This window comes from Magallana gigas, chromosome 8 (assembly GCF_963853765.1).
Source record: "Magallana gigas chromosome 8, xbMagGiga1.1, whole genome shotgun sequence".
In the NCBI taxonomy this organism is placed as follows: Eukaryota; Metazoa; Mollusca; class Bivalvia; order Ostreida; family Ostreidae; genus Magallana; species Magallana gigas.
In genome coordinates, this window is record NC_088860.1 from 30,073,464 (window position 1) to 30,089,347 (window position 15,884).

The 15,884-nt window shown below is 35.8% G+C and overlaps 1 protein-coding gene across 1 annotated transcript; it reads left to right on the forward strand.

Moving 5' to 3' along the window:
- Positions 1-7,151: 7,151 nt before the first annotated feature.
- LOC105336898 (DNA replication complex GINS protein SLD5) lies at positions 7,152-15,001 on the forward strand. Its single transcript, XM_034474045.2, has 7 exons — positions 7,152-7,340; positions 10,241-10,387; positions 11,221-11,274; positions 11,365-11,462; positions 12,543-12,631; positions 12,754-12,844; positions 13,855-15,001. Exons 1-7 carry the CDS (start codon positions 7,254-7,256, stop codon positions 13,949-13,951), a joined length of 663 nt encoding a protein of 220 aa, XP_034329936.1. The 5' UTR covers positions 7,152-7,253; the 3' UTR covers positions 13,952-15,001.
- The last annotated feature ends 883 nt before the right edge of the window (positions 15,002-15,884 follow it).

Consider the following 15,884-nt stretch of genomic DNA (forward strand, 5'->3'; position numbering starts at 1 on the left):
ATATAGTCAGCTTTCCGTGGGGGAAAAACTGCTATATAGCCATTTTTCCGGGGGGGAAAAACTGCTACATAGCCATTTTCCGGGGGGAAAGATGGCTAGGGGGAAAAGGCACTATATAACACCGGTAAAAAGTCAAACATATAAATCAGTTGTCTTTTTATATTTGATAAAAAGCTTGGATGGTTCGTTACGGATATCAGAGATTATCATTTCACAAATATCTACTCCTATGATGTTTTAAATAGTCATGAAATTTATTGGTTATATCTTCATAAACCTCGAATTCCTTTTTTATGTGGAGGAACTGGGGTCTTATCCCCATTAAAATATGGGTTGACTGAATCCACATCTCACCTTTTTCGGATTTTCACTTATGATTCTCCATGTTTGCCTGCTTTGCATTCATGTATATACGCATATAATGTGTTAATGCATATATATACAGATGTATATGTATTGTTACTAAAAAGTCAACTAAATAAGGTCTGTTTTTCGCAAGTATAATATTTTGTACACGGATGCTTCAGGATTTTCTATTTCTTACAATCTGGGACAGAAAGATGCTAAAGGGCGAGAGACAGTTGTAGCTTACGGTGGACGCGCACTCAGACCGGCCGAGAGAAATTGGTCGATATCTACGAAAGCCGAGAAGGATCATTCGAGATTCGAGATTCGAAATACGAGATTCGAAATACGAGATTCGAGATTCGAAATTCGAGATTCAATATCTAAATTAACCAATCAAATCATGGATCTGAAACCTGTATCCTAGCAACATCAAACTGTTCTAAATAAAGATCATTCGTACATGCTCTTTCCTACAAATAAATGTCTTAATAGCTCTTATATAGTGGTTATAAAATGGTTAAATTAACATTGATGAATTAACCCCACACAGTATAAACAATTAAATTAGAAATAACACTGTTGGCTTTGCGAATCTAAGTGGTTTTGTTTGCCCTGTATGTATTTCCCCCCGAACAATTTTAACCCGAAGTGTATTCGCCCGAACTGTGTAAAAATCGGCTCGCGAAGAAAGATCTGTTTAATCTAATTGTTTTAGCTATGAAAGGCTATGTACCAATAGCCCTATGAAACGAAACTCAATGAAATAATCGACATGTCAAAATATAGGTTATGATAAAGTTTTAAACCATAGAAGATATAATGATTTACAACCTCAAAGACAAAAATCCAGATAAGAATAGTGTATTGTAGGGTATGGCAATGCCATTGTCGATATGAGAGAGAGAGAGAGAGAGAGAGAGAGAGAGAGAGAGAGAGAGAGAGAGAGAGACAGACAGACAGACAGACAGACAGACACAGAGAGAGTTTTTTAGTGTCAAATTCAGTTTGATTTAGAATTTGAAATTGATTTGATTTCTTACAAGCATATATAGACAATAATTAAGCCTCTAAAACGAGAAAAGAGAGGAGGTAGCTAGGGTAGGGCAGACCAACTAGCAAGCTTTAATTTTAACGGTGTTAGCGCACCTGTGATTTACATCGACTCTCTCTCTCTCTCTCTCTCTCTCTCTCTCTCTCTCTCTCTCTCTCTCTCTCTCTCTCTCTCATCACCTAGCATTTCCTTTTCCGTGAGGGGGTTTGGGGTATTTGTGATGTCTTACATTAGCTAGCGAAAATGATAAAAGAAACATGAAATTTTCTTTAAATTGTGTGCGGATGATGTACGCCAATAATCTGTTTTGAGTATATACATTTCATGAGGGGGGGGGGGGGGGGGCTATATAGTCCTAATTAATTTGTCAGTTATTCTGTCCCCACTTTGTTTTCTCTTCGTTTTCCAGGTTTTTTTTTATTTGGCTCGGCAAATTAATATAAAACTTTCTGTGTAGCTCCATAACGATGCACTGTAGATAAATTATGAGTAGTTTTACTTTTGATAAACAGGTACATATCCGTACTTGATTTTTAATTTGACTCTTATAATCGGATTTAATATTCCAATAATTATAGGGTAGGAAAGAGTAGACGGGACTTTTTTGCGCATATCCTACTGTACCATTCATTCAACACAGGTATTAGCACTCATCGAGTTCGACTTGCTTTCCTTTTCTTTCATCCACTGGATTTAAAGCTATTAATTTTTGAAAATATTTTGAATTTATGGCCTGATTATATATAAATTAGAGCTGCGCTGGTGCATATATTTACCCGAATGGACCAAAATATAACCAAATGAATCTAAAAATTTTGACAAAATTAGTTTTAAACGTACGACTCTTTTTCAATTCTAATCGGGTATGTCCTTTAGAAAAATCTTGAACCACACACATTTTAGCAAATAAAATGCCAATTGTTTCATTTTTTTAAAGGGAGGGAGGTGGTGCCGGTAAAGGACATGTATTGCTTGTGGCAGTTGTGCTATACTCTCATTTGTTATAATAGGTAATACTACATATTGATATAAAATGAAAGTTTCCAATTACACTGTACATAGCTTCTATCACGCATTTTGACCCGTGCGATAGTTTAAAACAATTTTCAAAGCATTGAATGTAATTCAACCGATCATTTTTGAAATTTAATTTTCTGGATCCCCGCCTGATACGTCCGCCTTCTTGTATATTAGAATTACATGTACGTTGACCATATGTACACATTAACTTAATCGGCTATGTTATGGGACGATAACATTTTTTATCAATGTTTTTGCAGGATATGTAACAAATAACAGCCTATTTGTGGGTTTTTGCACTGATTATTTGAGATAATTTGCCGCCATCTTTTATGCATTCCACACACCACTCACAGTTTCTTTTTTTGGTGTTCTGTGTGTATGGCGACAAATTGGTAAATTTGCACCACTCACCCCTTGTAGCTTCATCCTGATTACATTTTATCTGGCTAAGTGTAATGTAGTAGTATATTAAATACACACATCTTTGTTTGCAGTGCTTATTTACATCTTTAGAGATTTAATTACAAAAAAAAGTAAACATTTGTATGACTTATATGTAATTATTGTCAATTTTGGTGCGGGGGGGGGGGGGGGTAGGAAACTACAGAGAAACTTAACTTGGCTGTGAAACATATGCTTTTATTCTTTCTTGTTGATATATCAATGAATGAATTAAAAAAAATATATGTACAACAATTAATTTTGAAATATTCATGCACAATCAAATAAAAGGTTTTACTGTTCTCTGCACAAGAAATCGGCAATGTGAACAAATTGGCACCCTATCATCCCTACCTTTAATTGTAGAGAGTAAGTATCCTTCTATATTGAAAACAATTCCAAAAGTAAGACTCATAATAAGTTGTTACTGAGGAAAAGGAAAAAAAAAATTGTATTTGTTAATAATTCCGTATGATGTGATAATATCTCAATGATTTGTTTATAATCATAGTACTAGTGTATCACTGTATGCATACATAAAAACGATAAGTAATGCTTATATTTATTAGTGAAACAGGACAGGGACAGATTATTCATATTTAGATTATTTAGATACATGTACTAATCTTCATGCGGGGATCTAGAAAGGAGGGGGTCAGGGGATCTGGACCCCCTCCTCGGGAAAATTGGAGCTTATCAAATTTACATAGTAAATTTTTTTAAAATTGGCCTAGGACCCCCTACAGAAAAAATTAGGTACGCTTATGAAGTTCTCTACCATAAACGCATTTTTACACAAAAGGGGTGAATAAACCCGGGTTTTAAACTATTACTGGTGGTGAAATACCTTAGGGTTCAAACGCATCAGGTGGAAATGCACCAGGGCAAACAAAATCACTTAGATCCGCGAAGCACACTGCATTATTACTAGTCTACTTAGATATTCTGTGTAAAAGTAAATACAAATAATTATTTAGTTAGGTAGGGAGAAGTGAACATAGCATTTATTTGTATATAAGAGCATGTACGTATGATTTTTATTTAGAACAGTTTGATGTCGCTAGGATACATATTTTCAGATCCTTGATTTGATTGGTTAATTTAGATATTGAATCTCGAATTTCGAATCTCGAATCTCGTATTTCGAATCTCGTATTTCGAATCTCGAATCTCGAATGATCCTTCTCGGCTTTCGTAGATATCTGATAGAGAGTGCCTAGCTTTAGTAGAGGGAATCAAACACTACCGAATTTATTTAGCAAATAAGAAATTTCAGGTTTTCACAGATCATAGTGCAATCACGTTTGTCAAGAAATTGAAAGAAGTAGACACAAATAGCAGATTGGCTAGATGGGCTATATTCCTTCAGTATGGTGTCCGGATAGGGCCATTTGCGTTAGCGCGACATCGCGTTCAGGTAAACGAGACATCGCGCTAACACACAACACGCCGTCGCGCTAACGCAACTTTGCACAACACGCCGTCGCGCTAACGCAACTTTGCACAACACGCCGTCGCGCTAACACACAACATGCCGTCGCGCTAACACACAACACGCCGTCGCGCTAACGCAACTTTGCATAACACGCCGTCGCGCTAACACACAACACGCCGTCGCGCTAACGCAACTTTGCACAACACGCCGTCGCGCTAACGCAACTTTGCACAACACGCCGTCGCGCTAACACACAACATGCCGTCGCGCTAACACACAACACGCCGTCGCGCTAACACAACTTTGCACAACACGCCGTCGCGCTAACGCAACTTTGCAAGTTTCACAGTCTAGTAGGAAGTCGTGTACGGAAATATCAGACTGCGCATGCTTAAATATGTAGGCATGCACGCAAGCATGGATGAAAAATAAATAAAATGTACTTTGAAATATATAAATTATTTTCATTTATTAACAATGCATATGAATAAAAATATAGTTACTAGTGTGTCACTGTATAAGGATATGAATTATTATAAAATCTACCAATTGATACATTTACCTTAAATATTTAATAAAATTCATTAAATCAACAATAATATATTCATGACACATAGGCGTCGGAACCGGTGGGGGGGGGGGGCCTTCCCCCCCTCTTTTTTTTTGATAAGTTATACCTAACCATTAGGAACATAGCAGAATATAGGGTTCAGCCCCCCCCCCACGCTTTTTATCGCAGGAAACATAATTGTTCCGTAACGTACGTTTGAAATATTTAGAAGTTGGAGTAAAAGGCATAACCCCCCACCCCCACGGATTAGGATTTTCATGATTTTGGGAATGAGGTTTTTCTCTCTCAATATTTCTGAGGATCAGTCTAGCCCCCCACTTTCAATTTGCTTCCGACGCCAGTGTGACATGTTATATACCTGTAATTTTACATTTTAAAATTTCTTTGCTTTGGTAATATACAGAGCACCTAATATGAATTTGTGACATGTACATGTTATAAATTTATCATTGCTAAATTAATTAATTACATCAAATATTTAAGCTTAATTTATCAATTGGTAGATTTATTAATAATTTATATGCACTCTAGCATATCCTTATACAGTGACATAATAGTAACTATATTTTTATTCATATGTATTGATAATAATTGAAAATAATATATGTGCATATGTATTTCAAAGTACATTTTATTTATTTTTCATCCATGCCTGCGTGCATGCCTACATATTTAAGCATGCGCAGTCTGATATTTCCGGACACGACTTCCTACTAGACTGTGAAACTTGCAAAGTTGCGTTAGCGCGACGGCGTGTTGTGCAAAGTTGTGTTAGCGCGACGGCGTGTTGTGTGTTAGCGCGACGGCGTGTTATGCAAAGTTGTGTTAGCGCGACGGCGTGTTGTGTGTTAGCGCGACGGCGTGTTGTGTGTTAGCGCGACGGCGTGTTGTGCAAAGTTGCGTTAGCGCGACGGCGTGTTGTGCAAAGTTGCGTTAGCGCGACGGCGTGTTGTGTGTTAGTGCGACGGCGTGTTGTGTGTTAGCGCGACGGCGTGTTGTGCAAAGTTGCGTTAGCGCGACGGCGTGTTATGCAAAGTTGCGTTAGCGCGACGGCGTGTTGTGTGTTAGCGCGATGTCTCGTTTACCTGAACGCGATGTCGCGCTAACGCAAATGGCCCTATCCGGACACCATACATATGTATTTCAAAGTACATTTTATTTATTTTTCATCCATGCTTGCGTGCATGCCTACATATTTAAGCATGCGCATTTCCGGACACGACTTCCTACTAGACTGTGAAACTTGCAAAGTTGCGTTAGCGCGACGGCGTGTTGTGCAAAGTTTTGTTAGCGCGACGGCGTGTTGTGTGTTAGCGCGACGGCGTGTTGTGTGTTAGCGCGACGGCGTGTTGTGCAAAGTTGCGTTAGCGCGACGGCGTGTTGTGTGTTAGCGCGACAGTGTGTTGTGTGTTAGCGCGACGGCGTGTTGTGCAAAGTTGCGTTAGCGCGACGGCGTGTTGTGCAAAGTTGCGTTAGCGCGACGGCGTGTTGTGTGTTAGCGCGACGGCGTGTTATGCAAAGTTGCGTTAGCGCGACGGCGTGTTGTGTGTTGGCGCGATGTCTCGTTTACCTGAAAGCGATGTCGCGCTAACGCAAATGGCCCTATCCGGACACCATACTTTCATCACCGTAATGCTGTTTAGTATTGTAGTAAAATTGAAATATTCACGTGCGACATGCTGAAAAATACACAAACCGATTTTTTATTGAAATAATTTGACATTATTTGACACTTCAAATGCATATTGTTTGGTATCAAAATTCGTAATTTTTACTGTAGATATCTCCTGAGAAAAGTATCAGCCAAATACATTAAACAGCAAATAATAATTTTGTGATGAATGCTGGCGACAACATTATATCATAATTGAAACCATTTCTGGAGAATGGCTGTATGTTCATCCGGGATGAAGGCAATGCCTGTCCACTTCTCAAAAGAGAATACCCAAATAAAGTGATAAACCATGCAGCAACAATTTTTAAAAAAAATTCAGTAAGTTGTGTTTAATTATATTTTTTTTTACCAATGCTAGCTAATTCATTAGTTACAAAGGTAGCTTTGTTGCACTTTCATTGAATCGACTTTAAAATTATAGGTTTATTTAAAAATAATAACTAATAAAAAGGATAATAATAACACACAGCACCTGGCGTTATAATTTTTTCTCATAATAAAAATAAATACCCTATATCTAGAAAAATTTATTGTGCCAGGTGCCTGTGTACTAATATTACAACCGGGATGTGTGTAAAGTACTATTTTTACCGCCTGCTTGTAAGGGAACTCTTCTGTGAAGAAGATTTGGCGCGCTGGTTAGAATTTGCACAGATTAAAAGTACGCAAATTTGCTAAAATAGTAAGTTATTTTAAAAAGGAGAAAACAATGGCAGACATTGACGAAATCGACGGTGTAAGTGATGAAGAAGTGGAAGCTTTAACGGCAGGCGAAGTACTTCAAAAGCTTGAGGAGGTACATCTAAGTTTTTATATACTATAGTAACTTTTTAACACATAGTAGATCGTCCATCTGATTTTTTCAGACTGGGAGCTACGCACAGACCTGCAGCAATGACTTGAGGCATGGATAAGTGTTTTCTTCACATTCTGCTGACTAACTAATTACCCCTTCATATACTCGTATTAAATCAAACCACTAAAGAAAATTTAAAGTTACAAAAAAAAAATCAAGGTTGGCACAATTTGGAACCATCTCATCAACTGTGGTTCCAAATTAGCATCAGAAAGTTATGACTATATTGTAACTTTTTGCTTAAGTACAAAAAAGCCATAATAGAGTGTAATTATCATCAATTTTTATTTTTCCATGAAAATAAAATAAGTACAAAAAAATCATATTCATGATAAAGTTTTCATTTAGTTACAAAAAAGTTATAAATTAATATGAGTTACAAATATTTCATTAAAGAAGTAACTGTTAGGTAATCAATCAATTGCCTCAAAACGTTTAAAAGTTATTGTGTAGCAGGATGGGAGAAATGATATGACAGACCAGATTGGTATTCTGACCTGGGCTCCCTGAATCTCTAGTCAGGTGCTCTTCCAACTGAGCTATCCAGCGTTGATATTCGAACTAGTCCGACTGTAACATTAAAAGATCCTCCCTCTTAAAGATCACTCCAGACTCTTCCCCTGGCAGAAGTTAACCTGTCAGTTCCAGGGGTTGGCACAGCACCAAATGAAACAGGATGGGAAAAATATTAATGATGGTCCAAACCTGAGATCCAAACCCTGGCCTCCTGAATCTCTAGTCAGGTGCACTACCAAATGAGTTATCTGGCGCTGGTATTGGAACCCGTCTGACCATCTCAAGTGCAAAATCTTTAAAGGAGACAAAATTTTAGTGGAAATCTTTACTTGCATTTTTTACAGAACAGTTCAAAGTTAAAAACTATCACTGCACTAAAGGTCACCTTTTATCAATCTATTCTGGATAGCTTAAAAATAAAGCTATATTGCTTATTCAATCTGTAAAGCTAGAGATCTACTGGACATGATTTGCCAAGTTTTTTCGCCTGTTAGTAACACGCTGCTTTGATTTGACCTGAATAAAATATACAGATATTTTATTTCACACAAAAATCCAAATAATTCCTCATTTTTCAGTTTTGAAAATTTCCTTAAAGCTTCAACGCGGGCATGTTAAGGCTTTCCGATGGATTTTACAGCGATGTGTAGAAAGTCACTTGTCTGTACTTCATACGATATGACGTCATAATTAACTTTGACGTCACGATCTGCATTCCTGTCGATAGTTCCCAGGGAATGTATCTCAACGTTAAAAGTGTATTACATCAAACCACTATAAAACTGCATGTTTCCTTTACATATATGCTGCCGTTAATGCTGGACGTACAGAATTCATTCATATTAAAAACCAGTATCAAATAATCGGCAGTTGTAAAGCTTCGTTATAAGTAAAAGACAATTTATAAACTAGTGGTTTGGAGACTGTCCCTGCTACGTGTAAACAACTGAATGAAGAAATTTTAATGCATATAAAACCAGCTTGGCGCAGGTGAAAGATCAACATAATTTTAGAATATTTTACGTAAAATTGGTAGAGAATGTAAGTACCAATGTGAATCGTGCTACGGAAACCTACGGATTAGCCCCAATTTTTTGTAAATCGCTTTTGATTAGTAAAAATGTGTATTATTTTGATGATTTTCTGGAATGTTTCAACAATATCTTCAATAAACAAAATATCTAATTTTTTCCCGAGCAAGAACTTCAAAGTATATGACTTAACAAAGGATTTTTCTTAAAAATATGTTTGATTTAATGTCATTAATCACCTGCGCCGATGCGATTTAAAAAGATCATTTGCAATACTAGGATTCGCCCATCACGTGATTACAAAGAACATATGACGTCACAAAATGCATCAAATATAATATTTAACATCGGTGTCAATAAATGTAACATAGATTTTAAGAAATACTCCCGGTCAAAGTATTTTTGCGATGATTCAAATAATATCGTTTTCCAGCCGTTAGCCCGTATTTTAGCATCGGGACGCCTTAACATTGCTGCGAAGTATGTTAGGATAACATTTTGGATTCAAGCATCTTCGCTAGCCAAAGGTTTTCAGTCCACTTTGCTCCCAGTCCCCATAAACCCTTGGCAGATTTCATTACGAAAACTCAGTGACAAGCTCCGTTTACAGGGAGCAAAGTGGACCGAAAACCCTTGGCTAACGAAGATGGGATTCAAGGTGGTCTAAACTGCTTCAGTATTGTAGAACTCTTGTGCACCCTTTTAATTATACAGTTTAATTAAAGCAGCTCTCAGCTAAGAATGATGTACTTTAGTAAGTTCTACAATCAATTTACGGTATCCAGTTGATGTACTGATATATATTTTAATAAATTTACAACCATAATCCCACATCATCCTCAGAATGTTCATTACTGATTTCAATTAAAAGATTACTGTTATTGGAATTCTTTGATCATCTCAATAGATATAAAAAAAACCAGTAACAGAATTAGACAACAAGGAGTGATTTGATTAATTAGTGGAATTACTCTCTGCATATGTCAAATTTTGGTAAGGAGTTTCATATAAAATGGTAACGATTGTAAAGATTGGAATTGTCATTCTCTAAGGAAGCAGACAATCCCCTAATTTTATGTGTGTAAATGATCACCCAGACAAGTAAGATAAGTTTTGGCTAATTAGAAAAATAGATATGGCCAATAAGTAGTAGTAGAAGTCGGTATCATATCCGATTTACTTTGAAGCATAGAATGAACTTGATTTTTTGTTTGATTATTTGATGAACATGTATTACATGATTAATGGTCATATTTCAGTGAAGCCAGCAGTCAAACTATTTCTTGTTTATAGGCATGGTTAAATGAGAAATTTTCTCCTGAACTCTTGGAGGCAAAAACCGATTTAGTTGACTGCATGTTGGAGCAAGTAACAGAAATGGAGGAAAATATCAAAAGAGCAAAAAAGGGGGATTTCAAAGTTGTTTTGCATCGGATGGAGGTAAAAAAAAAATAGAACTATATGTGTGATTTTATCATTTAAATGATTATTCATAGGACACAAATATTATGAACACTAAGACTTGGCTTTTTATTTCGACACCAAGACCACAGGTGCTTGAGGACAGGACCGACCACCCCCCATCCCCCCCCCCCCATCCCCCACCCCCAAGTATCTAGACCCCTGGGACTTAACTTATTATTTCTTTAAATTATCCTTTTATGACATAGTTATAATCTATTGTATACATTCATTCAATCATTGCACAAAATTAATTAAAACAAACATTTTGAAAAAAGATCATATCCCGGCCCTCTGCATATATATGCAGATACCATTTGCTATACCCCTGGCAATGGCAAAGGTGTCTAAACCTGGTTGAAGTTTTTGGAACAGGACTATTATCTAAGTTATTGCTGGTATTATCCTCACAAAAGTAGCCCTCCCCCATGAATTTACATCCTCAACAGATAAGCAAAAACCCCACAATCCACAAAAATTCAAATGATTCCACTGTAGCCAAGCTCTTTCATTTATCCATATGTAGATGTAGATTCACTTTATAAGATTTGCAGAGATACTGATATGCCTTGTGTAGATTCACTGATACCTATATTTTAAGTGAAAAGATACAATAAGTCGATAACCAAGGAATTCTTCTTTACTAATTATTTTGTCTAAAAATCAATGAATTATTTCAATGGACTTTTACATAAGGAAGTACACACATGGAATACTAGTAATGTTGAAACTAATCCAAAAAACCATTAAGATACAAGTATTGTTACTTATAATATTTCTTTATTTTATTCTTTTGTGGCGTATAACTTCAGATAGACAGAATCAGATATGTTCTGAGCAGCTATCTCAGATGCAGGCTCAAAAAGGTCAGTGTTACTATGTTTGGCTGTTTTACGATCTTAGAGTTAATTAGCAAATTTAATCAACACAATTACCAGACAATTGGTTTTGTTCAGATTGAGAGGTACACAACCCACGTTTTAGAGCAGGAAAGCAACAGAAAAGAGGAAGATGTCTGCCACCTCTCCCCCGAGGAATTCACGTTCGCCAAAGAGTGAGTGCTCTTGAGCTGCTGAAAAACATTATTTTGTACCACTGCTCTTTCATTATTCTCTTTGGTCTCATTGAAAGGAGTTTACCTTTAGTTTAGCACATGATTTCTGAATCAACAGATCAGGAACAAAAAAATACAAAAATAGATAATTACTTAACAAATATACTGTCTTGAACTGCAAGTGGATGTATTGTATACTTAGATACTTATCAAAGAGTTTTTCATAAAATCACCTTAAAATCTTTCTTTGTTGATTGTATGCTTACAATTTTATTTTAATAATGAATCTGGCAACTGAAGTAAGCAGACACAAGTTTAGAGTCTGTAGAAAACTGGACTGTTGTCCTTCACAATGAAGAGAGCATTAGTTCAAGAAGATGGGAGTATAAACTTGCTGCTTCACTCGGAACCAGTGTATGATTACCGTATATCTGGGGGTTTTTGCGTGTCACAAAATTTGTGAAAATGGGGAAAATATGTACCATTTTTAATTTGTCAGTCATTTTTTGCGATTTTAAAAGTTTTTTATAGAAAATGATACAGGATATAATTTTTGCGTATTCAATATTTTGCGATTTTAAAAATAGATCATCACGAAAATTACAGGATATACGGTATTGCTTAACACCATTCCCTGCACATTTAACATCTGGTGACCCACTAAAATATTCGAATATATGATGCAAGTTTTCTTCTTTATGCTACATCTTACATACAACACATGAACATACACTGTAGTTAAATGCAGAATGAGTGATTTTCCCTGTTTTGTGAATTCTTTGACATGCAGAAATATTAGAGTTATTTCCCTTTTAACACAAGATATTCTTGTACAAAAGAGGACTCTGAATGTCTCCTTTGTGGTCTCTTTTTGTGCATTCAAATTCTCTTTTTGATGGTATGGTCATGTTATAAGTATAGATACCACTTAGGAAATGCATCAAAACATGATAAAGATATGGCAAAATTAAAATATTTCAAGACAAGATTAATTTATGACATAGAAAACATCTGTTCAGTAAAATAATATTTTAATTTGGTTTTTGATGCAACATTCAAGTCTGAGATATTTATTAACAGGTATGGAACCACAATGGAAACACACATGAAGAATTTAGTATTAAGGCACATGCCGCCCAATTTACAAACTATGGACTTCAAGCAAACAAGTAAACATCATATCCTTAACCAGTTACTTTCAACTAAATGTTATCATTTGACTTTTATCCCAATTTTAAAGAGTCAGTTTGAAAATGAAAATTTTCAGTAATCTGCTTCTCTTCGTCAACAGCAATCCGCCCTAACTTGGACAGTTACGTGTTCCTGCGTGTGATTGAGGACACTGACGGAGTTCTAGTGGAGGAGGAAACGTTAGACACGGGGTGAGTTATCCTGATGACACGTGTGTATGTAGCCGACTTACTCTACAGGAAATGTACACGTCAAGGATTTTATTTCCTGAAGATTGTGTAGAGAAGTCTGATGAATACCGGTACATGATGAAGTCTGTTTCATGGGAATTATATTTTCATTGCCTGCATGTTTATACAATTTTATTCTCTTGATTTATTCTGTTTTTTAAAAGGGGGCCAATGTCATAACATTAGATGTATAACCCAACAATAACTTTAATATCGTTGTTGTAAAATAATAACAACTTGTAAAACACAGAAATATTTTGAAAAGAAATTTTCTACATTCAAACATTAGTTTTTATTTTTGTTTGACATGTTTCATATTCAAATCTTATTTTAATCAACGTGGCTTTTTAATTGAAAAAAATTATCAACATTTTGGTCATTTGGGAAAAACTTATTTCTAATACCATTGTGTATACTGATAAGCTATAGAAGAAAATTGACTTGTTCTCAATCCATTTAATGTTGTATGGTGTATTAACTGTATTTTGATTTATTGTTTAGTGGTGCTTCTCTTTTACCCTTTCAAATCATGAATTCTCTTTTTCAAAATTAAATGATGAACTTGTAGTTTGTATTTTCTTCTTGGCTGTTTATTTCAACAAATACATATAACTTTGCTTTTCTAAAGTCTGAATATTTAATGGGCACACTGATATAAAGAAAAGTAGATTTTGATTGAAATTTATTATGTAGAGGTTACACTTATCTTTTCTCACAAATTATGCGATGACTTATCAATATTGTAAGAACCATACAGTCACTTATAAATATTTACAAGTACACATTATGATTGCTAAACAAGATAAGTAATGTGAGCAGGCACATTTATACATAGTTCGAACTTGTTACCTACATGTACAAGTATGTGTCCCTATTAGTTTTCCAGACATCTCTCATACCTACCTATCTACCTACTAGTAGTAGTAGTAATAAAAATAAAAGCGAAGGAAAAATTTTATTTTTATTTCCAGGGAAGAAATAGTGGACTTGCAGAAGGGAGACCAACACATAATGCGGTACAAACCCCTGTCGGGTTTAGTCATGTCAGGAGCTGTGTCTCTGATATAAGAAGACAATACCCATCACCCAAGACATTCTCCCGCTGTACTTGTAATGGTCAGTGCTGAGAGGTTGTTACCATGTCGACAGTGCTGGCCAGACAGGTAGCTTGCTGCACAAGATGCTCTGTGGGTCAGAATGATGATGCTGACACTGCTGTGTTAATTGTCAGAGAGGAGGGGCACTGTTATTGTTTATAGCTTTCTCTGTGTTAAGGGGTCCCTCAGTCACTCCTTTAGATTCCTATTTTTTTTTTCTTTTGTCATAGATATTTGCAGTGATGAAATATATCTGTTTTACTTTAATAATAATGGTATTTTAAAAAAAATACCCCAAATTATGTATGATATACACGCATGTACTCTTGTGTCTCTTATGGGTGAGTGAATCATATAACAATGTTTTTTTTCTGTAATTAAAAAAAATGTATTAATTTAAAGAGCCATAACTCCTGCATTCTTAGTTCATACTCTCAGACAGCAAGAATAAGAAAGATTAAAGACTTTGAACGTCATCCAAAAAGATGAATTGACAAAGGAGTGCTGAGCTGTGGGGTTTTAATGCATGCATTTGGTCTAGACTCAAACTCTGTCAGGCCTTTAACAGAGAAAATGTAGGTGATATAGGTCACTTGAAAAAAAATCAGTCAGTAATAAATTTTCTGGTCTGTCTCAGCATTTAAATCACTCCATGGGCATGCTGATATAACATGTCCATAATACCATATAAGTCGTGTGAAATACCCAAGTACATTTAAACTTTTAATGTATATATTAAATGTAATAATTATATTAATTAAATTGATTTCTTATTGAAAACCAAAGACTTAAATCTAACATGTACTTGTTTCTTTTGATTGTAAGTGCAGTGAAGGATTATTTTATTACGTGTATACAAGTCTGTAGATAAAAAAATTCATTTGTATGATAAAACACCTTTTACTTAAATTGGATTTTTTAATGTGGAGATCCATGTCTTTGACCTTTATATTGAGGAAAAAGATTTCATTTCTGTAAATTTATTCTCAACGTCAGCAAAATAAAATGAAATAAAATTGCATTGTTGTCAAGTTTTTGTTGGATTTATGGTCAGCTACAGGGAATATCGAAATTGAAGTAGACACCTAGATCTCAATTAATTGTATTTACACTAGTAGGGTTTATCAATCTAGAAGGACGGGGTGTAACGAGGACAAAAAATTGCCTGAACTTATGAACTTAATTTTTAACTGTACTTTTAAACTTGCTACTCTAAGCATTTTTTACAATGGCAAATTCTCTCTCTCTCTCTCTCTCTCTCTCTCTCTCTCTCTCTCTCTCAAATTTTAAACTCATGTGTCCTTGGCATGTATTTTGCATGCACTTCCACTCTCGCTCGAGAAACGTTTAAGCCAATGTCAAGGCCGCTGCTTGTATTGGTTAAGTAGGACATGCACGCTTCATGCTAACTACTGCCTGGCGTGTGTACGAGGGTGACGGACTTTACTTAAACCCCTGGGCGAACTGCGGGAAGGACGAATCGAGTGGTACGAGAATCATGCCACTCTTTGGTCTGGCTTAATATGAAATAACTGCAGAGTCGGCATAATTTACTTCTTGTATAAGTAAAACACGGATGGCAGCTGTGATTCAATCAATTTCAAAACTCATAAGAGACGAGTGCTGTAGAGGGGTATATATAACTGCGTTGATGATATATAACCATAAGTGTTATAATGAATAGCATTGCCGAATTCCGCCAATCAAGTTTGCTAATTACATTCAATAGCTCAGGTCTCGATCGATCGACCGATCCTTGGCCTCTTCACTTCTTGTTCAGTGTTTCAACCACACAATTCATTATTATAAAGAAGGTTATATATATATGCAATATATGTATACACGAACTTATATTTATAGTCGCGCCGAGTAGTTTCTATGCACCTGAATCCCCATTCATAGGA

Excerpts from the sequence above, each read along its gene's own strand:
- LOC105336898 (XM_034474045.2), top strand. The coding sequence starts at position 7,254 with ATGGCAGACATTGACGAAATCGACGGTGTAAGTGATGAAGAAGTGGAA. Across the intron at positions 10,388-11,220 it reads TTGTTTTGCATCGGATGGAG|ATAGACAGAATCAGATATGT; the intron begins GTAAAAAAAAAA and ends GTATAACTTCAG. Across the intron at positions 11,275-11,364 it reads TCAGATGCAGGCTCAAAAAG|ATTGAGAGGTACACAACCCA; the intron begins GTCAGTGTTACT and ends GGTTTTGTTCAG.